General features: G+C 39.3%; 1 protein-coding gene across 4 annotated transcripts in view; it reads right to left on the reverse strand.

Annotated features, from left to right (window-relative positions):
- LOC142339353 (uncharacterized) overlaps positions 1-27,729 on the reverse strand; it is a 180,574-nt gene that overhangs the window by 26,879 nt on the left and 125,966 nt on the right. For 3 of the 4 annotated variants that reach the window (XM_075389362.1, XM_075389371.1, XM_075389354.1), the window contains 3 exons: positions 7,393-7,552; positions 6,986-7,117; positions 5,470-5,748 (listed from right to left, as the gene is read on the reverse strand). In XM_075389362.1, the coding sequence (XP_075245477.1) occupies positions 5,470-5,748; positions 6,986-7,117; positions 7,393-7,552 (571 nt within the window). Of the gene's footprint in view, positions 1-4,773; positions 4,814-5,469; positions 5,749-6,985; positions 7,118-7,392; positions 7,553-27,729 lie in introns of all 4 variants that reach the window. The other variant, XM_075389380.1, reaches the window with a different exon arrangement.

Genomic DNA, 27,729 nt, shown 5'->3' on the forward strand with positions numbered 1-27,729 from the left:
CTACGCTCTAAGGAACTTTGATAACTTAATGCACGAGAAAACATGACGACAGCCTACAACACTTCTCTAAAAATTCAGAAGAGGAAATTTTAACTATCAAAAAGTGTTCCTACTTGATCCGCAGTCTCATTAGATTCAATAAATATGGCGAATTCGACCTCTAAATCAGCAATCACTGAAGAAAACCAATGAAGAAAGCGTGGTAGGATATACAGTTTCTTCAATTCTTTGGAGCAGTGACGTGCGAGTCATTAAAGCACATAATAAAATTGACATGAAACCTCTCATTACTAAGTAAAATGACGCAAGAAACAACGCGCAAAACGCGAGAACTCAAACTTTAGAAAACAATTAATATAAAAATAATTCAAACTGATAGTCTAATCTGAAATCATTGAACACGTTCTATTATGCCAAATCATGATACTCATGAGTTCTGAGATTATTATGATTCAGTGACAAGTGAAAGAGAAACATACAAGCGCAAAACTACGTCCTATTTGTATTAAAGCAAACAGTGTCAGTCAAAAAAGCATCCCAAAGTCAACTAAAAATCCAATAACATGATGGTTTATAGCTCGATAGAAAACCGAAGAGACTTTTGAACAAATAAATTTAGTGACAAAACAAATTGAACGCTAACTACGATTCTATCTAACAATTAGATATAAATTTGATTAAAAACCAATTGACTTAAGGTCTCAAAAGTCAGAAGCTTAATTGCAACCAACCAACACAATTAAAAAATGCTTAAGCCTCATTATAAATTTGATGAGACCTGTCAGTATTATGCCTAATCAACAGGACAACAAAAGAAAAACAGAAAAGGTCAAAAACCAAAAAATCAATCCCCTTTGTGAAAAAAATCAGGTCCAAGTAAAAAAACATATATATCAAACGAAACGTCGTTATGAATTAACTAATAATTAATTAAAAATTGGATACAACTTGTCAATAGGATGATACAACAGGAAATCAAAACGAACAATATTTGCGGGCCAAACACAAAAACTCATTTTTATACGCAAACAAATAGAATGTAAATCAAAAAACCAATAGCTATCAACTGATACACTTATATAGACTCACAAATGCTTCAGTAGAAATTCTATAAGTTCTGTAAAATTTGAGCCCAGGTAACAAAACCAAAATAACAAAAAGTACGAACAAAACTCAAAAATTCAAGTGCTAAGAGGTCTTAACGTCAAAAAAACTAAGCTATGAGATGAAAATAGATTCAACTATTTGCCATTAGAAAACCGATAAGATTTAACATTAATGACATTCAGTGACAGGTCAAAAAGAAAATTTCTGATTTTATTATGATTTAGTGACAAGTAGAAGAGAAACATGCAAGGGCAAAACTCCAAAACGTCCAATATTATATTAAAGCAAACAGTGTCAGTCGAAAAAGCATTGAAAAGGAACTAAGAAATCAAATAAAACAAATACGGTCAAAATTGAAAAAGTCGCCAAAATTTTATACACTACTAGCGTTGTCATAAAGATAAACACCATCAACGAAACCATTTACTGCTTTCTTTTTCGACAATTTAGCAAGCCCGTAAGGCTTTCTGATAGACTTTAAGTGAAAAGACCACACAAAGGATAGTAAGTACGGGCAAAGCTGAAAAAATTCACTAATATTTTTGAAAACAAATAGTGTTAAAGCCATCAAAACAAAAAGATAAAAACTGAAACAATTACTTCTTTCATTGACGCCTCAAACAAACATTTCCCATTGCTGACAAGACAACAAGAAGGATAACAAAAACGGACAACACTGAAAGATTAAAAAACTTTTTGAGGTCAAAAAAACCTAGAGCTGTAAACTAAAAATCTTTCTTTAATTATGCCTCATTAGAAACCCGACGAGAATTCATTTTAACGGTTTTAGATGACCTGATATCAAAAAATTGGTTTTTCGATACCGATTCTGTTCACGTTAGCCTGCTTTGCTGAGCAACAGCTATTTAAAAGCATTTTGATCAGAATGCGCGAAGAATAAAACCAGGCTAGGGAAATCAAAAAGATTTCATGCAAAATGTCGAAAAGAGGGCGAAATGAGGTTTTGTATTACTTAAAAACAAGTACAAAATCATATAGAGATCATAAGAAAAGACTCAAAAATTTAAGACATAGTTGCGACCAAAGACACTCTGTGATATCTTGATACCGCAAACTTTCATTTTACTAGAAACATGTCTGATAACGTTGAAAATTGGACACAATTCTTAGGAAGGAAAAATATACACAGGCTCAGAAAAACTGACCGGGCTAACAATTCTCCCAAAAAATAATGACAACTTTAAAAAACCAAAAGCCCCGCAATCAACTTTGCGACCCATAATACACAGCCGGAAAGCATAAGGCAGGTGTTATTCTTAGAAGCCAAATTACATTCCTCAAAAAAATTGGGAGGGTTCAAGAAAACACTTAATTTTCTTTCGGCGTCACAGCAATTATGAATTAGGTCAAAAATAAGACAGATACCAGACAAAATGAATTCAAATTACTACAAAAATTAATTAATCTTCAAAAAAACAAACAGAACACTTGAAAGCAAAAAATTGTTTATCAAGAAGCTAGCCCCAAAGAAGTTCATAGAACTTAATATCAGTCAAAGCTTCTGAAACTCATTCCAGAAAAGTCTAAAAGCTAAATTATATCTGAAATCAATTGTAAACTAACAAAAAATTGAAAAATCTAACAAAGGAACTGACAATTTTGTACCGAAAACCATTGACAATAAAAAAACTAGGTCTGGAGAGAATGCTAGAATATGGATTAAACCAGAATATTGCGAATAAAAAACAACGAAACAAAGGACTACTTTTGAAACTTAGACATCGAATTGAAAAATGAAGTGATAAAACAGAAAACTTTACTTGGCAATCATGGCTCAGAAAATTGCATACCCAACTTCTTGAAAATAAATGAAACATTTCAAAGATTCCAAGCACTAAATATCCTGCAAAAAATTGACAACAAAATGTTGTTAAAACTGCCTTTAAGAAACAAAAATGTTTCACTGAGTGTCAAAGACAACGTTTAAACATACCCGCCAGAAAATAGCCGCCGTTGATTCCCATAACTCTATTGGGATTGAAAGAAAAAATATCAAAAAAATTGATTATTGTATAAAAACATTTTTAAGTGCGATTTATTTTGATGTCATTTTGTAATTGAACATACTCCTGGCTCTCAGTGAGAGGCTAGAGGGTCTAGTATCAATACCAATAAGCATTATAGATAGTAACTAAAACTCTAAAACTTATGCGAACAAAGTTCAAGTACCGGGCATCTAAAAACGGGCTTTATGGGTTTATCGCGTTTCTATTTCTGACTTTGATATTTTATACTGACTCTGTTCATTTTGAATTGCTTTCCTGAGCAGCTGCTGTTTAAAAGGAATTTGAGCAGAATGACAGAAGGGTGAAACTAGCCTAGAGAAGTCAAAAGGATTTCACGCAAAATGTCGAAAAAGCGGCAAAATGGGTAAAGCGAAAAGTTCGACGAAGTAAAAAAAAAATTAGGAGCGCTATAATAGCCGGCTGAGAAGATGAGGGCGGCTATTAAACAGCCAATTATTCATAACAAAAATTATTAAAGAGTAATTAAACAAAATAAACAAAAAAATGGGGAAAATGGACAAAGATGGCAAAAATCGGACAAGGAAAGATTCCAAATAAGGTAATGTTTACTTCAAACGCATTATTAGGCTCTTAAAATATTTGTGGTATCAATTTAAAAAAGCTATATGTTAAGGCAGCATTGGTCAAATATTAGTTCCACAAAAAGCCAAATTACAAGGAACAAAATTGAGCTAAATGGACGAGAAAATATCGAACGTTCGAACAAAGCCAACGTTCTAAAACACAAGTCGGTGTTCGAAAAAGAGATAACATCACTAAAGACATGAAAAAAATTGATTCTGCTAAAAATAACCACCTGTAGAATACCAATACTATTCATGGAGTCGTGAAAAGACGAGTTTACGATAATAGCTTAAACTTCTTTTGAGTGCAATTAAACGGTATAAAAACAGTATTTACCTTCTTTTCTTGACAACGTGTTTAATACCGATACTCATATTCAAGTCCAAATGCGACAAGCGACTACAATTATTGCTTCAACCTTCGTTTGAGAGCAATTATTCACCTCAACTATTTTTGAGAAAGACGGCACGACACGCCTCCAAAATCGAACTAACCAACTAACCTCGGGTGAATTGTTCTCAATCGGCTGGCGCACGGTTGGCTTCGTCTGTAGCTAACTACGGTTTAGTGCGGCTAGCTTTGTCTTAATTGAATTGGGCGTGGGCTGAGCGCCTGGGGGAGGTGAGCGTGGTTAGGGCAAGGGAGGGGCTCACCGGAGAGGGGGTCGAGCTCGCTGGGTTACAGGTGTAACGATGTGCAGGGTTGGGCATTGAGGGGGGATAATGTGGGGAAGAGAAAGAGGGGTCAAGAACCGCCCTTCACACCATGAAATTTTGCCTCAAAAATCTATAAAAGACGACCTCCGGACGCTACCTATTTATTCCGTTTTTGAGGAAGAAAAGCCAAATGGGTCAGACGAAAAATCGGTCGGCGAAAAATCGCATAAAAAGACCACAAGGCTAATTTAATTGCTACAAACTTCGTTTGAGAGCAATTAATGAGTAGGCTGCAACTCATAAATCCTCTGGACAAAAACTGATAGAAGTGAAATTTTGTGAATCACAAAGCAAGTCGTCGCTTCACAGATCCCAATTTTAGTAAACATAATTCAAACCTGTATATGGGTTAGCTATAAGGGAGAAGCGGTGGTCCTGCTGCACAAACAAGAGCAGAAACTCATTCACTATGATTGAGATCAAGTCATCGCAAAAGCAGTGGAATCAAATCGAAATAGGTATTAGTTCCGACCCAGTTATTCAAAATACAATTACAGTCAAATCAAAATTAAATCCATTATTATAAATGAAGAACTTAAGTAAACTAATTGTGCTTATTAGGTCCACGGGGTGCCCGCTTTTGTTATTTCATTGAAAACTTCAAAAATTGAAAGAACCAAGACCAATTTTTCATAAGCAAGAAGATTGAGAAAAATCTTTTCCGAAAGTAGCAAATAACATATCTTGTAACTCATAGGTAATCTGCATTTTGCGACGTGGGTCGAAACTTTATGCAAATGCACAATACCTATGCTCCTATTTTGTTAAGAAACATCACAAATCTAATCACCCCCGTGTACTGGATCATTCCCCTCGCGTTAGTTAGAATACAGAAACTATGGATGATAGTTACAACATTAGCTCATAGTTTTTTCATACAAAAGCACACGCTTGAAAATGTTCAACCTGCTCTATTGTTTAATTCTTACCGGATATAACTCAACCCAAATAATAATCTCTAACATTTTTTATCACGTCACACTCTTCAAAGAGCCCATCTGAAATTGAGTAATAATCTGCTGTTGCTGTCTTACTTGTCAAAAATTGATGTAAATTCTGTATTGTTAGCTGCATGATGTTGAAGATGAGACATAGTGTCCGGAGTTGCAGTGGTAGTGTTTGACCTCCAGTTGAGCAGTTGGGTGGCAGTTAGCCTGAACATCCCTGCAAATGGCTGTGACGTTTCTTCATCTTGACCCTCAATATTGCTCACTCCAACTTCATCTTCACTCTGGTCCAAATAAATGGAGTGATGACGTGGCTGTCGTTGGTCTACTTTTTCCACCAGTGCATTTCTCTCGTCCATCAAAGACCTGAACACATACAGTTATCGAGAAACCAATACAGTATACTTCTGAGGATTTTTGGTTTCGATATTTCAGTTTGGCGCGGAAAATGGAAACAACGCAGTACTTTTTAAAGCAATTTCTTTTGACTTTGAACGTATGAGCTTATTAGTTACCTTTGAATGAATCAAAGTTCGGTTTAAGTGGTTGATTGGCAATCCATACGAAGTATCTGACGATCCATAAGGCTCTATTTGCTATATGATTAAATCAGAAAGAGAATCAGTGCTAGATTACACAGAATGCATATTCTGTTTCCTTTGCTGACTAAAATTGAGGAAGCTTTGATACGATTTCCGATGCATTTCCGTGGGGTTTTTTTTCTTCTAGCACTTAGGGTTTTAGTAAAACAATGCTTAGGAAGACTAACATGATCAAATACCTGCTGCTAACGTCTTTTGAGATCACCGACTCTCAAACGACTGACGGAGGGGTGGCTTTGGTTGCAGCTAGATTAAGCTTAAGCTTAAGGAGTTTAGTTTTATAGATGATTAAAACTGGGGAAGTCAATTTAATATGCCAAAAATTCCCTTAACATGAATTGCTGCCTCCTCTCGCAATCCTCAGCAGCTGCTCTTACACTAAAAGCTGTAGATTTCGCGTACATTTAGCGTGCACAGCTCTACTAGCTGCTCAGTGACCTAATACCCGGTGGCTCTACGAGTTTATCCTGTTTCTTTCAACGAAAAGTCAATCACTCAAAGCGAAAAAATATTCCAGAACAAAACGGTCCAGCACAAATTTTGCATAGCAAGACATGACGTCTACAACAATTACTTCAATCTTCGAGAGCAATAAATAAAACATAACCGACTAACGTCGGGCGAATTGCTCTCAAACGACCGGCGAGCGGTTGGCTTCGTCAGTTGCAAGCCACAGGGGGTACAACGGGGGGCTGATTGTGGGGTGGTGTGGGGGCAACAGTGGTGGGGTGTATTCAACCTCTAAGAACCGCCCTTCACACAATAAGTATAAGTCTCCAAAAACAGTTTCTGTGAATCGCATACTTGGAGACTAGTGAGCTGAAAGTCTAAGAGCACTTAATGACCGCTGGGCGCTACCTGTTTATCCCGTTTTTAGGACGAAAAGTCAAATGGGTCAGACGAAAAATCGGTCAAGCAAAAAATCTTATTAAAAAAGACCGACAGGAATATAATTGCTACAAACTTCGTTTGAGAGCAATTAAATAGGTAGAGAAGCTAACCTGAAGAGTTGAACTAGTCTGGCCTCCTCATTTTCCCTCTCCTCTGTTCCTTCCACCTCTTTATTCAACTGTAGTAGCCTCAGCTGGTGCTTTACTTGGTCCGCTTTCTCCTGTAGGTCAAGATCTTCCTCCCTTAAACAGAGTTAATGAAAAGGTCACTTAAATTGGGCACAAAAAGAAATTTATCACCTGGAGACCATTCGCAGTTTCATATTCGGCATCTGATTCCACTGAATTCAAATTGAAAAGACTTAGTTAGAAAGCAAATTTCGACAATTAAATTCCTAAAGTGATCATTCCATTCAAAAATTTATATTATATACTATGTTGCACATCATAGCTCAGGTTCTGTCCTGTGAAAAAAAAAAAACTTTTCAGAAAACGAAGTATAAAATAAAAATGTTTACATGATGTCGATGTCGTCCAATTCCAGCATGAGGTCACTTTTCTCGTTAGTCAGTCTCATCATCTCCCCACTCAGTCTCTCTATCACAGCCTCCAATCGCCCTTCTTCGTCCTCGCCTGCATTCTGCTCCTCTTCTCCATCCTCCTCGTTCCCACCACTAACTTAAACACAACTCAGAATTTATTTCATCTTAATACTTGATTCCTTAAAATTTTCGTAGAATGGGAGCACTTGTACGATTAGCGAACAGCCAACATCAAGATTAACAAACAGCTGTAAAGAGCGAACCTATTTTGAACAAATGGATTTCAAAAACGAAACTAAAAATCCTACTAAAACTACCGAGATCCAAATTCACCTACATTGATATATAAAGATTGAGCGGACCCCCCAGCTATTACATAAAAGAATAAGCAACCCCCTGTAGAGCCAATCCCCCTGTAGAAACCAATCACAGCACTATTGACCGCCGTACTAATTTTTCAATATTCTTACTTATAATACATTTGTTAAAACTACAAGTTTAGCTCAATTCCTTCACGCTTTTGAGGTAGCCTATAGAAACAAGAAAAATTATTCCACTTCTGTAAAACAAAAAGAGGGCTTTAGAAAAGCTCTTTGTTATATGCTGCTAAGCAGAAACGTGTCATTAACATCCAGAAACCAGCCGCGAAAAGCAAATCCATTTATGTCCAAAAATCATGCATGTATAACTTCATGACAAACGGCTATCATAACTTTCGTCAGTTGATCTCAAACGAACTCATTAGAAATTAGAGTTGCTGCAGTGGTATGTAACTATTCAGACTGCAAAACAAACAAGATTGTACTCGGGGCTCCAATATTACTCTAATCGCAAAACTTGCAGCATTATCGAAACACATGCATATGCCTCAAAGCAATTTTCAAAATTTTGAAAAAAAACAGTTAACAAATAACCAGAATATTTCCCCATTTTGGTCCACAGTGGAGCAAAAAAGGGCAACAGAGCCTAACCAAAACACCGTTCCACGTCTTTAAATCTATGTCCAAATAACTTTCCTAGTGCTTCATTACAAATCTAAGCAAGCCGATTTTTGTTCTAATGCAATTAAAACATTTGGTTTTTAAAACATTTGGTCTGTTTTGGACAAAAAATGAAAAGGGATGTGGGAAATAGAAATTTCCCTCTGGCTAAATAAGAGCTCAAAATTGATATCCAACTAATCACAACATAACCTTTGTTCAAAGTATGATGAGCCTTTTTCAACAACCATCATTGTTGCTCCTCCTGTTCTGATTATATTTTACAACCTGTAATGCCTGAACACTGAACAATACAAGAAGATGAGGAAATTGAAAGAGGACAACTTTTTAATTTCCACCTACAATGTCATTTTTCCCTGCGTGACAATTACAAGGAAGGGGGATGAAAATTACAACACTACTCAGTCACACACACTAGTGCCTACTGCTATCTCTTTAACAATCTTATTGACTTGAGCAAGCAAGGGGGAAATTGGGTAATGGAAGGTAAATTATAAATAAGTTGAGACGAAAGTTTGATTAGTTTTATGTTAGAATCGATGTTATTGATTAGAATTTTCGCATTTTGATGAGTTTTGCCAATAGACTAAATGCGCCATAATGCATTTTGGACTTTCTTGTGCATTAACTAAGTAGAGATTATCCCTACTGTAAAAGCGGATTAAAGTTTTAAACAAATTTCAAAACAAAATCCAAATTTTCATCCTTTTGTGCTCAGAACGCTATTGTTATTGTTTCTTGTCTCCCCCTTTGCCTGCTTCGTCTTCTAGGCTTTAAGCAACTCCTTCCCCCTCCTCCATTCCATGCCCCAAGTCTCCTCTTTCTCAAACTTACAAACTATCAAGTGCAGATCTTCAGGCGAATCTTATTGAGATCGCATCGAATGAAATAAATCAAAATGAATCCATTATATTTTCATCAAACATCGGTGAAAAGAATTTATGAACAAAATCAGTTTCTGAGACTCAAACTACGGGAAGATACTCTTAAAAAACAACAATTGAAAGCATGGATTAATTCTGCTGTAATGCTTTCAACAAACAAACCACCGGTTCATTGGTCGGTTTTATTGATTAATATAAATCGAATGATGCTCACAGTTGGGAAAAGTGAAATTCACCCTATAGGTCATTTAATTCTGTTATACGACGGTAAATAAAAATTGATCACTTTTGACTATTGAGAGTTTTGTTTACGATAACAGCCGTCTACAAGTAAAACCACAGAATCTGCCGACAAATTATCTGAACAGAATCACTATCAATAGTCAGAATTACTCAAATTTGGATGTTTTCTTTCTATGAGAGCAAGAGCGTGGCTTAATAGCTTCTTTCGCTATGGGATTCACTAATGGTCAGGTCAACTGAAACCTCGTCCGCAAGTCAACGCACTACAAACCATAGCAAAAAGGCTCGGTTCTGATCATACTCCCCGTAATCATTGACCAACACTTTACGATAGCAAAGCAGGTCATATTACAAATTGAAAACGCGAGCGCTTGGCTGTGATAGCAGCTAGCTACGGTTCAGGGTAACTAGCCTTAGCTTAATTGGAATTTGGGGTGAAGCGCAGGGGGGGGGGGGGGTGTAAATGGGAGACCCAAAAGACCGCACCCACGACTAATATAATTGCGGTGTTGAGATTAGGTTATTTTAATAAATTACATTTTCTTGCTTTTTACGGTTTTTTCTCTTCCCCTGTAACTCTTACCCTGTAAGTTTTTAAACCTCGAAAAGCTTTTTTGTAGTTGATCAGTTCAATATAGCCAAAACAGAAAAATGTTATAAAACTTCGAAAAATGTTAGAAAAATGAAATGAAAAAAAAAACTAAGAGGCTAAAAATTAACGAAAGTGAAAAATGTTTTGTTTATTTTTATTTAAATTGTAGCATCTTTTAGTTGTTCACTGCCATTTTACTTGAACGAAATTGAATCCAATTCAAAAACCGTCATACACCTGATGTACACGCAAACTGGCTTCTTGAATCAACTTTTTTGCGCTAATTTGGCGCTCAATTTTGCGGGCTACTTGATTCAACGGAGGCAGTATTTGTCCAATTTAATTTTTTTATTAAAGAGAAAAAACGAAACAAAGTACATTAAAGTTACGTCAATTTCTGCAGGTAATTACGCTATATCCAAATCGCACAATTCAATTGAGAATTGATTTAATAGAAAACTTTCAGAGTTGGCCAATTATAGGATAGTACAGATCAAAACTGATGCGTCAACTGACCTTCTAAATTAGGCGTTCAACTGCTTACAGCTGACTGCTTCTTTCATTTAACTAAAAATCTGAAGCAGTCGCTAGTATATTATTGTTTTCCTTGAGAACAAAATAACTCAGAATTTTTTTGAACAGCAGAAAGTCATAACTTTGTAGACATCAGCGCAATTTCACGCTACACCTTGTAACCACACGTCAAATTTTTCGAAGGAACAAAAAACCACTTGACGGGTCGACTTTCATACTTTATAGACTTAAAATCAAATCCATTCTTCCAACTTTGAGTTGGCTAATACTGATAATCTTTCCATTTGGTGTCATATCCTATTTTATAAAAATTGTGTAGGAGTGTTTCAATGTTATCAATTCAAATAATAAAAAGCAACTATTAAAGAAGTAGGAAAACTTTTGCTCTTTATTACCGCTTATTAATTTCCAAAATCATGTCTGTCATGTAAATAAGGGCTCAATTGGTCTGGTAATTGAATTAATCGCCTTTGTGAACATTGCATCACATCAAAAAAAAAAAATTGAGAAGAAACGAAAACAAGGCGACTCGGTAATGTTCGTACGCACATAATGTTCCGACCCCATTCATCCACATTCTTGACTTAATTCGCTACCAAATGATGAAGAGATAAACATTTCAAGCACGTACATGTCTCTCAATAAACCACTAATGGAATACAATAAGGCCACGCTAGAGGGCCGATAAAACTTGTTGTTAATAGGACTACTAGAAAAGACAATAAAAAATTCAATAAACATTAATTACGACCAAAACTCGATGTCTATATCTTTAAAAATTTATAACAAAATCAACCTTTCATCAGATAAAACCTAAACAAAACAAAACAACCTATACTTCAATAGCAAATATGTTAGACCTGTTCTCAATGCGACTGGATAACAGGTCGACAAACAGAAAAAAAGGTGCAGAAATACGTTTCAATTTTGCAAAAAAATGATTTCATAATTGATTATTATCATTAGATACTAAGTGAAATCACTAAAAATTTCATTTATACCTCCACAGGAAGCAATCAAGACCGGTCATTATCCAGTGTACGTCCTACCACTACAAAAAGAAAGACAAATACCGGTAAAACTAAACTTTGCGCGAAATGGCAGAGAAACCGTTAAATGCGTTAAAACAATAAAAACCTCACTAACGGCAATAACAATGCTCCACTGCGTAATAATTAAAAGCCAATGGGACCTACCATCAGCGTTATAATTTAAAAAAAAACAAAAATTCTTTAAAATGTACAATATAAAAATCTCAAACATGTTATAAAAGTTTGTAGTAACAGTTGTCACAAAGCCAAGAAACAATTCGTTTGAGCTAAAACCGTTATTAATTAAATTATAATGGGTTATGACCTGCCTTTTCAGAGACTAAGCTAAAAATCGACCAAAAAAAAAACAATTGGAAAAAATGGCGAAGCTCAAAAATCGAAATATTCGAAAAACCATTCTTTTCAAATCTTATAACAGACATCAGATTTCAACAAAAAGAGATCGATTGAGATGCAACACCTCAGAAAGCCAATTGGGGCTGTCATTAATGAGACTAAGTTACGAGACTACAATACAACAAAAACAGGCAGAAGCCAAAACGTCAAAAAAATTTACACCAGTGTCCCAGGCGCTACTTTTATAAGATGTATGACTTGGTTCTCATCTGAAAACCAATGGGTTTTTTCCTATAAAAGGACTACATAAAAATGACAAGAAACCCAAAAATTGAACAGGAGAGAAATCTCGAATTTTTTTATGAAACTAAATGGTTCAAGTAATCAGTCAAAACATATAACCAGCCCCGAAAAAAATGGCAGTCAACAAAAGTACTTGAGACTTCTTATTACTGAGAATGGCTTACATGGTGACAAAAATCAAAGAAGAAAGAAACCAGTTGAAAAAATCCTTTTAAAAGTTCATTTGAAAGTCAGTAAAAGAGATAGCTAAGTACTGAAAGGTTTAAAAAGGTCGGTATACGTCCTGGCGACGCAATTGAAAGGTTTAAACAGGTTGTTATACGTTCTGGGGAAGCAATTGAGAACTATCATTAAAAGGTATATGTCGCACAACAACCAAAGGAAAGACAAGCATACGCAATAAAATCACTAAATTTGCGAGAGAACAGTGTCTCAGCCCAAAAGAGCAAAATATTCAATAAAAACATTTATAATAATCAGGTATGCCTGTTTCCACTGGACCTGTCCAAAATGTGATAATTTTTTTAACAAAACAAAATGATCTCAAAAAATCTGCAATTATGCTAAAAAAAAATGAAAAATCGTAGTGTCAAAACCAAGAATCCATTAGTTAAATGTAAAACCGTTAAAGACATAAATGTATTAGCTAACAGGAAATGAGTTTCTGCTTGTTTTTACTGAGACTACGCCCGAAGCTGAAAAAATTAGGAGGAAATAGTGGCAAACTTCAAAAATTCGACAAGATTTCCTTAAAACAAATGAATTCAAGGTCATAAGACATTAGATAACAACTGAAAGCACTGTCTGGTTCACTTATACCTCCTATGAAGTCTTTAGGAACGTAAAACATAAGTCCACAAAATTCTACGAATACAATTGGTCAGAGCCATAAAAAACACGAGCCTCACTCTGAGAACGTAAAAAATGGTCGTTGTCCGCATTTTTGTAAAGAATATCAGTTAATAAAATATTCCTCATTTGAAATTTTTGTCAGTAATATGCATAAAAAACTATATGCGAAAATGTTTTTTAAAAATGGTCGCGCCCCATTAAAATCTCAAAAATTTTTTAACCTAAGGAGCCATGGTGAGATCAATATCAGTCCTGATATTGCTGCGCGGCTACAAAAGTATTGTTCAAATGATCGCGAAATAGATCAATTTTAAAAATTTTTCAGTATATTAAAAATAAATAATGCATTTCGTTTAATTATCCAGATTAAATTTGCCAAAACCTGGCAAAATTTTAATTTCTGAAGACTCTTAAAACAAACGGGAGTGCAACTAGAACTCTGTTCAAGCTTGCAATGATTATGGCTGTAGTTTTAATGTGTCTACTTCCAGCAAAATCGGTGGAAGCGGGCCAAAAAAGCATCTTTTGTCCCATTTTTGACGAAAAAAAAAAATTAAAAATTTAGCATAAATTTCAGCCAAAAAGCTTAGATCAAACAATTCAGCAACCCCCATTATCTTTTAAGATAAGAGCCATAACACTACAGTTAACATTTTTAACGTATTCTAGCAAAATTAACGAAAATTTGGTCAAAAATACGGAAAATGTGAATAAAAACAATGGAATCCACTCTACTTTTCTCAAAGTTTAAACATCGATAACTCCCTGTAAAACGAAAATCAAATAATTCTTTTTAATTCCATATTCTATGCTGCATGGTCTTTCTAGTGATACTACGCACAATTCTCTATAATGATTATATTGATCGGCCAAAATTGTCTGAACAAAAAAACCAGTTGAGTATATAGTTCCTGCCCCCACTAAAAGTGGGGTCGGAACAAAAGTTATGCTATTCAACACTGCCCTGTTGATCTCAGCTGAACTTTTTTTAACTTATAAACATACTTTCTCCAAATGATTGAAACATGAAAGCATCATACACTTGAATAAATTACCGTGAGTTAATTGATATACAAAGCGTCACTTTTCCTATTAGAAAATAAAAACTATAATTTTTCTCCGATATGTATCGTTAACACTAAAAACCAAGAAAAATCTTTGGTTTTATTCAAGTTGTCCAAAACTCAAAACTGTGTGAATATAGGATTCATGACACAAGAAACTTTGAATTATCGTCCTGGCAAAAAGACAAAACAACATACTAATTGACTAATGTTTTTTGTTTCGTTTTCTTTGTCAACTAAAAATTTTCAACTGGTGCTAACGCAACTGGGTTTCACAATTATATTAACATGAGGGCTCCGAATTGCTCTTTTTTCAAAATACACGTCAAAAAATGCAAGAATTTGTGATAACAAAAAGTTGATATTTATTCCATAGCAAAAAATTTTCAGTAACTTATTTTCTTCTAAGGAGGTTTTCTGGCCCCTGGAGCTGGAAAGATTTGGATAACGAAAATACTAACAAAGAATGAACAAAATTTCACCTAAGAATGACACCTATGGTTTAAAGAATTCAAAAAACGACAAAAATTTTCAAAACCTTGAAAACTTGAAAAAAAACTAATTTGTGCAAAATTAAATAAATCGCGTGATTTTTTTGGAGTACTAAAACATGTAGATCTTAAAATGGTTATAGAAAGTACCTATGTTTTGCAAAAGACCTTTACTAACTTTAACGAGCTTCAATTTTAGACTAGTCTAACAAAAAAAATGAAAAACAACAAAAAAATACGAAAATTGCAACATTTTGGGCTCAAAAACTCCTAAAAATGACCTTTTAACCTTAAACTACGGCCTTCCCAGTAGTTTAACGACACTAAGCACTTGAAGGACTACAAAACGCGGCTAAGGCCCTCTAACGAATTTTATTACCTGCTGGGCGCGAAGCTAGCCCTAGCTTAATTGAAGAACTTGAGGGTGAAGCGGGGATTATCGGGAAAGACACAAAAGACCGCAAGCACGACTAATATAATTGCTACAAACTTCGATTGAGAGCAATTAAACACAGCCTACAGACTTTGATTAGCTGTGAAATAAACTTGCCTTCACGTAGCATGTTGGCAAAAAATGGAATTGAGTAAAATTGATAACTCAATTTGGTTTTAGACGAAATTTACCAAAATGAGGGTTCCGAATTGTTTTTTGTTTCAAAAGACACAAATCATACTTAAGATTGCAACGGAAAAAAATCAAGATTCCTTCAGTTTGAGTTACAAAGAACTGATAGTCAAAAGAGTTTTTCGTCTCAGAACAAGCATTTGAAAAAAAATTAGACGTAAGTTGGAACAATCTGTGCTATGCAGTTCCGGACGAGCCGTCTTGTTTTTTCTCTTTGCAAGCCCTACTAATCACGGAATCGACTACAAAATTGTTTTCTAGAGACCAAAACATTCATAGTGACCTTAAACATGAACAAATTAATCGTTTCAGCTCTGCAGCGGAGAAACATGGCCAGAAGACTCCCCCAAAAAATTCCTACTATCTATACAAACGAAACCACCCCCACGCTTCAAAAATTCAACTATTTCTTCCGAATCCTGACACTATCTAATACAATGCTAAATGTAACTGATATCATAGGATCCAAAAATAACAATCTGTTATTACAAACTCGCAGAAACTTATGGAATCATTACCGCTCTTTTCCTATAAACGATCTTCAATTTGAATAATTCAATTTGAGTAATTCTATGTGCTAAATCAATCTTGAGTTCGTGAGTGCAGACGCCATTATTTCTAACTAATGCCCAGTATTAACTTCTCCATTATATTGTAAAGTGCATGCCCTGTTTTGTTGATTGTGTATCACTTTGTAATGTGATAAGGTTATTGAAAGTCATGTAAGAAGAGAATTGAGTTGTAACTTTTGATGTCATGAAACCAAACAAGTAAACGAAGCAATTGAAACTTGAAATAATGAGAACAAAAGAGACATGATACGACAAGGAAGGAAGGATAGACAACGTCGTGATCATATTGGCGCTTCGATGATTTCCACCAACAAATGAAGCAAGTTTACCTCAAGGAGATGAGACAGCAAGGAAGTGGTCCTTCATGAATGTGTAATAGGAGTGCTACAACTGTTGGTAACGAGTCAATTTTTTTTTGGTCAACGTCAACTCTGTGAGTACAAAATATTAAAAATAACAGTCGGGAAGTAGTCAAATGGTTTGCTCGTATTCAAGGTCAGGAGGAAGCATCATTTTGAGAGTTGAAAGCCGTTCCCTACGGTAAACTATCAAATAAGCTTCGGGGCCTATTGTAAGTTGGTAGTGGTTTAAAAAAAAACGAATTGACGGATAGACAATTCAAATATTGGGTTGAGGAACTATATGCCAAATTGAACACCGTTTTTTAGTTTGAATTTTCGAAAAAAGCTAGGGTACAAAAACAAGCTCTTATTGGTGACATAATTTTGTAGTTGTTGTCATTAAAAAAAATATATTTGAACTATTCGGGTCCTGTGAAGTTTTTTCAAAGACTACAATACCAAGACGAGCATGATGTTTCTTTGGAACCAGTCTTGCACCGCTCCCCTTCGACCCAGCTGCCATCGCCAGCTCCAGTAGGCGCCTCCTACTGACTTCATTGACACTTAGTCGTGTCATAGCTCCATCAGTCGTGCGCCAACGCACTCCATCACCCAAGCTGCCATCGCCAGCTCCAGTAGGCGCCTCCTACTGACTTCATTGACACTTAGTCGTGTCATAGCTCCATCATCCGTGCGCCAACGCACTCCATCACCCAAGCTGCCATCGCCAGCTCCAGTAGGCGCCTCCTACTAACTTCATTGACACTTAGTCGTGTCATAGCTCCATCAGCCGTGCGCCAACGCACTCCATCACCCCAGCTGCCATCGCCAGCTCCAGTAGGCGCCTCCTACTGATTTCATTGACACTCAGTCGTGTCATAGCTTCATCAACCGTGCGCCAACGCTCTCCTTCACCCCAGCTGCCATCGCCAGCTCCAGTAGCCACCTCCTACTGACTTCATTGACACTTGGTTGTGTCATAGCTCCATCAGCCGTGCGCCAACGCACTCCATTACCCCAGCTGCCATCGCCAGCTCCAGTAGGCGCCTCCTACTAACTTTATTGACATTTAGTCGTGTCAGAGCTCCATCAGCCGTGCGCCAACGCTCTCCTTCACCCCAGCTGCCATCGCCAGCTCCAGTAGGCGCCTCCTACTGACTTCATTGACACTTAGTCGTGTCATAGCTCCATCAGCCGTGCGCCAACGCACTCCATCACCCCAGCTGCCATCACCAGCTCCAGTAGGCGCCTCCTACTGATTTCATTGACACTCAGTCGTGTCATAGCTTCATCAGCCGTGCGCCAACGCACTCCATCACCCCAGCTGCCATCGCCAGCTCCAGTAGGCTTCTCCTACTGACCTAATTGACACTTAGTCGTGTCATAGCTCCATCAGCCGTGCGCCAACGCACTCCATCACCCAGCTGCCATCGCCAGCTCCAGTAGCCACCTCCTACTGACTTCATTGACACTTGGTTGTGTCATAGCTCCACCAGCCGTGCGCCAACGCACTCCATCACCTCAGCTGCCATCGCCAGCTCCAGTAGGCGCCTCCTACTGACTTCATTGACACTTTGTCGTGTCATAGCTCCATCAGCCGTGCGCCAACGCACTCCATCACCCCAGCTGCCATCGCCAGCTCCAGTAGGCGCCTCCTACTGATTTCATTGACACTCAGTCGTGTCATAGCTTCATCAGCCGTGCGCCAACGCACTCCATCACCCCAGCTGCCATCGCCAGCTCCAGTAGGCTTCTCCTACTGACTTAATTGACACTTAGTCGTGTCATAGCTCCATCAGCCGTGCGCCAACGCACTCCATCACCCAGCTGCCATCGCCAGCTCCAGTAGCCACCTCCTACTGACTTCATTAACACTTGGTTGTGTCATAGCTCCACCAGCCGTGCGCCAACGCACTCCATCACCTCAGCTGCAATCGCCAGCTCCAGTAGGCGCCTCCTACTGACTTCATTGACACTTGGTTGTGTCATAGCTCCATCAGCCGTGCGCCAACGCACTCCATCACCCCAGCTGCCATCGCCAGCTCCAGTAGGCGCCTCCTACTAACTTTATTGACATTTAGTTGTGTCATAGCTCCACCAGCCGTGCGCCAACGCACTCCATCACCTCAGCTGCCATCGCCAGCTCCAGTAGGCGCCTCCTACTGACTTCATTGACACTTAGTCGTGTCAAAGCTCCATCAGCCGTGCGCCAACGCACTCCATCACCCCAGCTGCCATCGCCAGCTCCAGTAGGCGCCTCCTACTGACTTCATTGACACTTAGTCGTGTCATAGCTCCATCAGCCGTGCGCCAACGCACTCCATCACTCCAGCTGCCAGCTCCAGTAGGCGCCTCCTACTGACTTCATTGACACTTAGTCGTGTCATAGCTCCATCAGCCGTGCGCCAACGCACTCCATCACCCCAGCTGCCATCGCCAGCTCCATTGGGCGCCTCCTACTGACTTTATTGACACTTACTCGTGTCATAGCTCCATCAGCCGTGCGCCAACGCACTCCTTCACCCCAGCTGCCATCGCCAGCTCCAGTAGGCACCTCTTACCGACTTGATTGACACTTGGTTGTGTCATAGCTCCATCAGCCGTGCGCCAACGCACTCCATCACCTCAGCTGCCATCGCCAGCCACAGTAGGCGCCTCCTACTGACTTCATTGACACTTAGTCGTGTCAAAGCTCCATCAGCCGTGCGTCAACGCACTCCATCACCCCAGCTGCCATCGCCAGCTCCAGTAGGCGCCTCCTACTGACTTCATTGACACTTAGTCGTGTCATAGCTCCATCAGCCGTGCGCCAACGCACTCCATCACTCCAGCTGCCATCGCCAGCTCCAGTAGGCGCCTCCTACTGACTTCATTGACACTTAGTCGTGTCATAGCTCCATCAGCCGTGCGCCAACGCACTCCATCACCCCGGCTTCCATCGCCAGCTCCATTGGGCGCCTCCTACTGACTTTATTGACACTTAGTCGTGTTATAGCTCCTTCAGCCGTGCGCCAACGCACTTCATCACCCCGGCTGCCATCGCCAGCTCCATTGAGCGCCTCCTACTGACTTTATTGACACTTAGTCGTGTTATAGCTCCATCAGCCGTGCGCCAACGCACTCCCACACCACTGCTGCCCTCGCCAGCACCAATAGGTACCTCGTATTATACTTTTTCACACTTAGAAGTACCACTGCTTACAATCCTTGCACTCAAACACATCATCTGTAAGTGCGTGTTTCTATAGTTACCGTCAATTAGCTCGAAAGTCAAAAGCGTTCAACAGGAAAATGAAAGGACGAAAACAGTCAATCGCCGGCACTATACGGCTCTTCTATAGAAGGCTAAATACGATCGAGGAATTGAAAAATGAGATAGAGACTCAAGTAAGTAATAACACTGAAATAGAAATTGTTTCTTTAACGCATGAAGAGTTTAAACGTCTTATGGGAGAAATGGAAAATATAGTTGATGAGTTAACGGAATCAGACAATCAGGAAGCTGAAGGCCCTTTGGCAGAAGCTGATCAACTCATTCGATTGAAGATGGAAGTAGCCCAAAAAGTGAAGCGACACGAAATGCTCCGCCGAACTCTTACTTCTCGTCCAAGCAGTGCAGCCTCTACTCAAAGCAATCAAACAACAGCCTCCACAGTAGTTGAGACAAACGCAAGAAATTCAAGGGAGCTCACCAATAGCGACACAACTGGAATTCACATCAGTGAGCCAATTGATGACGAACCTTCAAATACTGAATCATATTTAGCTGAAAGTTCCGAAACTTCTACAGATCAAATTTCAATAACAGCTCCAAATCAGCAGGAAAATTCTAACTCCAAATATGGTCCTACAGAGCCCTGCTTCACAGCAAACTGTAATGACCAGTACAATTGTCAATCAGGACGCAACATTACAAAGATCTCTTGAGAGTGGAAACTATTTCTTTTCTGAAAATACGACGAACATCCACAATTTGCCAACATGCATTACAAGTTTTGTTCATGGACCTGACACAGTTCAAACTACTATGCTACACCCCCAACAAGGTTCAGTTGCTTGTTCGTCGAGACCTTACTATAACCCTACACCATGGTCAATATCATCATCATGTAATCAATGGCCTACAGCATTCGCCTCCTCGGCAATCAGCAATCAATATGTTCAAGCACCTGTTAACTACGAATTACCAGTTTCTGTGTCTCAGCAAAACCATCCAGTCTTTGCAAATCAATTACCAACTACATTAAGTTGGAATTCTAACACAGATCAAGGTCAGTTTAATTACCGGTTTCGAAATCCACATCGGTCTGTAAAGCTGCCTGAAATTCGCATACAAAAGTATGATGGTGATCCTTTAAAGTGGAACGAATGGAGCAGCATGTTCACATCTACAATACATAATAACCCTGATATAACAAATACTGAAAGAATGAGCTACCTGCAATCCTTTGTCATCGGGCCTGCCAAGGAATGTATATCAGGTTTTCTGTGCAATCCAAATTTTTACAAAGATGCGCTAAACGAGTTAAATAGACGCTTTGGGAATCCCCAAAACGTGGTTTCTGCACTTACTCAAGAACTAGAAGCCTGGCAGCGTCCCCAAGCCAATGACCATAGAGCTCTAATTAGCTATGCAGCACTCCTGCGGAAAATAGTTCAAACATTTCTAGCCCATGGCTTCAACGCTGACTTGAGTGCTACATATCTACTTAAATTAGCACGTGATAAACTCCCAAACTCGCTCAAAATGAAATGGAGTGAGCACACCATTGACAACAATATTCAAAATCCAGGAATTTTGGAGTTCTCGGAATGGATGGACCGACACTCTCGCGCCTGTGAACAATTGCAGGAAACCAGTCCTCAAAACAGCAACAACAATGGATTTCAAGGAAACATTCGAAGAAACAATTCTACGGTTTCTAACAGCTCACAAAGGAATCAGTTCTCAGCTAACGTGTACAGCAACTCCAACAATCAACAAAGACCCAATGATCGAAGGAATATTCAAAAGTCATTTCAGACAAGCAATAACTTCAGCAGAAAACAAAACATTAACAATCAACAACCTGGTTTTTCAGGGAATCAAAACCTAAATGCAGGGAAAAACGCATCAATCGTCACAAAAAATGTCAAAACGAAATGCCCCTTTGATCAACAAGAGCATTATATAGGTCGATGCCAACAATTCAACAAATTTTATGTAGCTAGACGAAACTTGGAGGTCAAAAAACACTCACTCTGCTTTAACTGCTTGAGCCCAAGCCACTCTGCTAAAGAATGCGCATCAAAAGTCGTTTGTCGTCATTGTAATGGAAAGCATCATAGTTTGTTGCATGACCCCGACAAACAAAAGAAGAGAACCGAGACAACAAACCTGACAGATGTCGAACTCCCGCTGTGCGAACCGTTGAACAGAAAAATGAATAGTACAGTTGATACACCAACCTACAACCCTGGCTTTCCAGCAAAATCTCGCAATCAGCTGCAAGTCATTCCGGTTACACTTTTTGGCGAGAACAAGGAAAAAGTGGAATGCTACGCCATACTAGACAACGGTAGTACAATCTCTTATGTACTTGATACAACTGCAAACGGTATCAATGCCCCAAAGGCAATTCAGTTTGATTTGAATGTCATGCACGCCTTTGACCAGTCAGTTATCAATGCGAATTTGGTCCGCCTTGATATTGGTAGGTATAATGATGATGAACCACTCTTCAGATTGAACTATGTGCATTCAATTAACAACTGGAAATTTAGCGACGCACCAGTGCAAGAATTAAATGAGACTTGCGCAACCTACTCTCATTTGCAACATATCAAGTTTCCAAATCTGGGCAACAACAAAATTCAGCTTTTGTTAGGAGTTGATGCGACACAGTTCATTCTCGAAAGAGAATTTCTTCAAGGACCGACCGGAACTCCTTTCGCTATCAGAAACCTTTTAGGCTGGACAATAACGGGACCAATGAAACGCAAAGCTGAGGAATCATATCACGCGGAAACAAACCTTCTGTCACATAGCTACAGACCATTCGATAAGGCTCTGGCATGCTCAACTTTTCATGACGAGAAACCGCTATGCGACTATGTAACCAGTTTTTGGAAAATAGACAACGCCGGTACTGAACCAGAAGAACCCAAAAACTTCAAAAGACAGCGAATCAGCTCTGGACATTTTCGAGAAGACAATTCGTCACAACGGTACCAGATATGAAATTGGTCTTTTGTGGAAGAATAACGTCCAGTTACAAAACAATTATCCAGTAGCGAAAGCCCAACTAAGCAGCCTGCAACGTCGGCTCTCCAAAGATCATCAGTTGAGTGTTCTATACGATGCAACCCTGCAAACTGATATCGAGAAAGGTTACGTAAAGCCAGTGGTCTTTGAGAATCCGCAGCCAGAAAGAATATGGTACCTCCCTCACCATCCGGTTAGTAACCCCAACAAACCAGGAAAAGTAAGACGAGTAGCCAATGCCGCCTCAATTTTCAAAGGCCAATCGCTAAACACAAATTTATTGTCTGGGCCCGATCTGACAAACAATTTGATTGGTATCTTACTTCGTTTTCGCGAAAAACCAATAGCCGTAATGGCTGATATAGAGGCTATGTTTATGCAAATTGCCATAATCCCTGAAGATCAATCTTGTCTCCGTTTCTTGTGGCCAACAGATCAAACTATCAGGCATTATCAGTACACAAGGCTCATATTCGGTGCACGTTGTTCACCAGCAACTGCAATATTTGTCTTACAACGCACTGCTCAAGACTTTGCCCCAAGACAGGAAATTATTGACCTTGTCAACAAAAGTTTTTATATGGATGATTTCGTTCATTCCTTCCAAAGCACTGAAGATGCTCAGTTGTGTGTCTCTGATCTAAAGTCGACTCTCCAAAAGGGTGGTTTCAATTTAACAAAGTTTGTAACCAACGAGCCAAAATCCTTGAAAATGCTAGAATCCGAACACATCGAAAGTGAAACTGAAGACCACCGAGTTCTTGGACTGCTGTGGAACTCCCCGAGTGATCTAATTTTTCATAAAAAATTGTCGAAGATAGATCAAGACGCTTCCCAGTACACTTTGCGCAAACTGTTGTCCTTAATAGCTTGCCTGTTTGACCCACTGGGGATAATAGCTCCCATCGTAATTACACTGAAAATAATCTTGCAAGATACCTGGAAAGAAGGCCTATCATGGGACGACTTGCTTTCTTCGTCAAAACGGCAACAAATCCAGGACTGGATTGACAAATATCTTGATTCACCACAAATTCAAATGCCACGCAGCTTATCACATTTTGATATCAGTAGTGGTACCAATCAGCTACATGTGTTTTGCGACGCATCACAGTTGGCATACGGTGCCGTTGTATACATTAAAACGTCAAATGACAAAGAAACTTCCTCCAACTTTGTCATTGGGCGCTCTAAGGTCGCGCCCCTAAAGCAAATAAGCATTCCAAAGTTGGAATTACAAGCAGCTGTCCTTGGGTGTCGTCTTTGGCAATTCGTTGCTCAGCACCTATCCGTTCCAGTCAAAGAGACGATCTTCTGGAGTGACAGTACTGCTGTTCTGGGCTGGATAAATTCAAAAGAAAAACTTAAGACTTTCATCGCCAACCGCGTTCAGGAGATTAGAAACCTTACGGACACCAGCTGTTGGCGACACATAATTGGTAAAATAAATCCGGCCGATCACATATCTAGAGGAATTTTACCAGAAGACGTTAACTCCTTGTGGTTGTCGCCACCAGAGTTTCTGAAGCACCCTGAGAAAAATTGGCGTTCCTTCTTTGCTCCTCAAGAAGCAACGCACTCGATGCAACAGACTTCAGCACTGGAACCTGTTTTCAACATTGAGAAATTTTCAAAATGGACCAGACTTTTGAGAGCAACAGCCAGAGTTTTCCTGTTCATAGATAACCTAAAGACAAAAGAACGCAAAGCACTAGCCTTGAAAGACATTGATAAAGCCAGAAATCATCTCTTTCAAGTTTCACAGCTCAACTCGTTTTCTGGAACTGTTAAGGATCTTATAAACGGAAAAGATCTGCAGAAGAAAGACCGCCTGTTGTGCTTATCACCTTTTGTGAAAGATGGCATATTACGCGTCGGTGGAAGGACAAAAAGAAGCTCTTTGCCTTTTGACGCAAAGCACCCGATAATTTTGGACTCAAAAGAAGCAATTGTAAAACTCTTTATTCAGAAATGTCACGAAATTTGCATGCATCTCGGCGTAGAGTATACCAGGAATTACATCCAGCAAAGATGTCACATCATTGGAGTTCGCGAAAACCTTAGAAGCCTTGCTTTCAAATGCTTCGAGTGTCGAAGGTTTCGAGCAGTAGGCCTCCAGCCACCAATGGCTGACCTCCCAGAGGTTAGGTTTCAAGACAGTTCTTTGCCTGCAGTCTTCACAAACGTTGGGTTGGATTATCTTGGACCATTTGCAGTAATGCATAGAGACAAAGAAGTAAAGACATACATCTGCCTCTTTACGTGCCTCGTCACGCGAGCCATTCATCTGGAACTAGCAGAAGACTTGTCAACTGACAAATGCATCACAGCAATCAGACGATTTATCTCAAGACGTGGCCAGCCGCGAGTTTTGATGTCTGACAATGCGACAAACTTCTTGGGATCCCGTAAGCAACTACGACGACAGCCGCTTCAACTGGACCACGATTTCATCAGGAACAACCTTCTCAACCAGTCCATAGAATGGAGACTCAACCCACCTTCTGCACCTCATTTTGGTGGTGTGTGGGAGAGACTCGTCCAAGTAGTTAAACGAGTTCTCCTCATCAATCTTGGCTCCGCAAAATTGACACCTGATGTTTTTTCAACCATTGTCACGGAAGCGGAATGTCTTGTGAACTCCAGGCCATTGACTCACGTGAGGAGCGACAACAAGGACGACGACCCTCTCACGCCTAATCATTTCCTCTTGGGACGACCCTTTGCGAATGTGCCAACACTTCTCTTTCAAGAGTCAGCCAGTCTGAAGTCGACATCATGGACCCAAGTCAAACAGCGCCTGCAACAGATCTGGAAACGACTGCTTCAAGAGTACGTCCCCACGCTGAATCAGAGACGAAAGTGGACTTCAAAAGAAGCTGCTCTGGAAGTGGGCGATGTGGTTTGGCTGCTGGAGGAGTGGACTCCCAGGGGAATTTGGCCACTAGGACGTGTCACCAGGATTTTCACCGGACCCGACAAAACCGCTAGGTCTTGCGAATTAAAAACAGCTTTAGGTTTTTTAACCAGACCAGCCGTTAAGCTGCAACATGTGTACCCCAAACCCCCGTAAGGTTAGGGTTAGGTTTTTGGGCCCCGAGGATGTTAATGCCCAGTATTAACTTCTCCATTATATTGTAAAGTGCATGCCCTGTTTTGTTGATTGTGTATCACTTTGTAATATGATAAGGTTATTGAAAGTCATGTAAGAAGAGAATTGAGTTGTAACTTTTGATGTCATGAAACCAAACAAGTAAACGAAGCAATTGAAACTTGAAATAATGAGAACAAAAGAGACATGATACGACAAGGAAGGAAGGATAGACAACGTCGTGATCAACCGCTCTTTTCCTATAAACGATCCTCAATTTGAATAATTCAATTTGAGTAATTCTATGTGCTAAATCAATCTTGAGTTCGTGAGTGCAGACGCCATCATTTCTACTAACCCGTGTCGAAATTGCATCATTTTGTTTTAGGTCAAACGCGTGAACAGTAAAATACAACTGGCTATCTGAATAACTGAAACCAACCTTTCATTTCTAAGCACCAAGCACTAACAATTGCTTGCGGAATCCAGGACTGATATTGTCTACCGTTTTCATGCAGCGAAAACAATTCTAAATTAAAATTTCATTTTGTGAGTGAGGTAAATTAAGCGTGGTAACAATTTTGATCCGATCAACAAATTCCAGAAGTTAAAAACTATCAGTCCTACCAATCAGTCTGCCTGATTTGTAGAAACAACAATCGAAATGAAATTTAGCAGTGAATTTAAATTCTGTTACTTGGAAAACTGTTAAGAACAATCAATTGTTCCGAAAATGTTCCGCTAATGCGGAATAGATCTAGCAGAAGGGAGGAGGGATGGGGTGTGGGGAGCTAAGCACAGGCATTCAAACCTTGCAATTATGTCTCCTCAACAGCTTCAGTGAATCGCATACTTCGACTAGTTAGGCGTAGGTCTCTCAGAGAGCTGTTCAGCGACTTAACGCTCTCCCGTCTTTACCCGTTTTTGATTTAAAAAAAGTTAAACAGTGAGAAAAAAATAGTTCAGGCGAAAAATGGCAGTAAAAAGACCAAAGCTCTAATATGATTTCTACAAACTTTGAGAGAAATTAAACAAAAAGGGACAAAAAGATCACTGCAGCAGAACAAAAAAACTACTTCAAGGCTAGAGTGTTCAATTCATTAGAAGTTGACACGCTCCACCATAGAAATTGCTATAAAATGAGCTGTAATAGAAGTGTAATTAAACAACCACAGTTTGGCAATAGCTCTCAAACGATAAACAGGTATTCCATTGCAGTCATATTCAGCGCAAGAAAAAGTCTTCAATACGGTCTTGAATTGAAGTAAATCAAATTACATCACAAAAACCAATCATCTCTAACGTCGAGCGAAATGCTCTCAAACGACCGCCGCGCGGTTGACTTCGGTAGCAGCCAGCTATGGCTTAGGGACGCCGCTAGTAGTAGGATGGGGCTGAGCGGAGTGGGGGAGGGGGTTCAAGCGATGGTTGCAGATTTGGGAGGGCTGGACGAGCGGGGGTCTTAATCGACGGGTAAAGGAGGTTCGACGGAGTTAGTGTTGAGGGGGAGGGTGGTCAAATTTTTCACATTAAGAACAACCTTTCCTTCACAATAGAAACCAATGAAAATGGTTGTTAACAAGACTCAGAGATGAGAGAAGAAAAAAATCTTGCAAAAAAAATCAGTATTTCTTGAAAACAATTTTTAAAGTCATAAGATCAAAGTAACAAAAAGCAAAACAGAACTGAAATCGATTAAATTAAACCTTATTAGTAGCTTACGATAAACTTGTCCCTATTGCGATTGAATGAAAAGACAAAAAAGTAACAATCGATTAAAGTCGGGCGAAATGCTCTCAAACAACCGGCTGGCTCCGTCATTAGCTAGCCGCGGTTTAGTGAGGCTAGCTTTAGCTCAATTGAAGGGGCGTTCGGAGAGCACAGCGGAGGGTGCAACGCAGCGGGGGCGTGGGTGTGTGGTGCAAGAGTGGATTGGGGAAACGATGTGGGGGTGGTGGCTGGGGGTGTGGGATCAATTTCAAAGAACCGTACTTCACACCTCAAGTATTAGTCTCCAAAACAGTTTATGTGAATCGCATACTTGGAGAATAATGAGCTGAAAGGCTCTAGCAGAACTTATTGACCACT

This window comes from Convolutriloba macropyga, chromosome 1 (assembly GCF_964194025.1).
Source record: "Convolutriloba macropyga chromosome 1, txConMacr16.3, whole genome shotgun sequence".
In the NCBI taxonomy this organism is placed as follows: Eukaryota; Metazoa; Xenacoelomorpha; order Acoela; family Convolutidae; genus Convolutriloba; species Convolutriloba macropyga.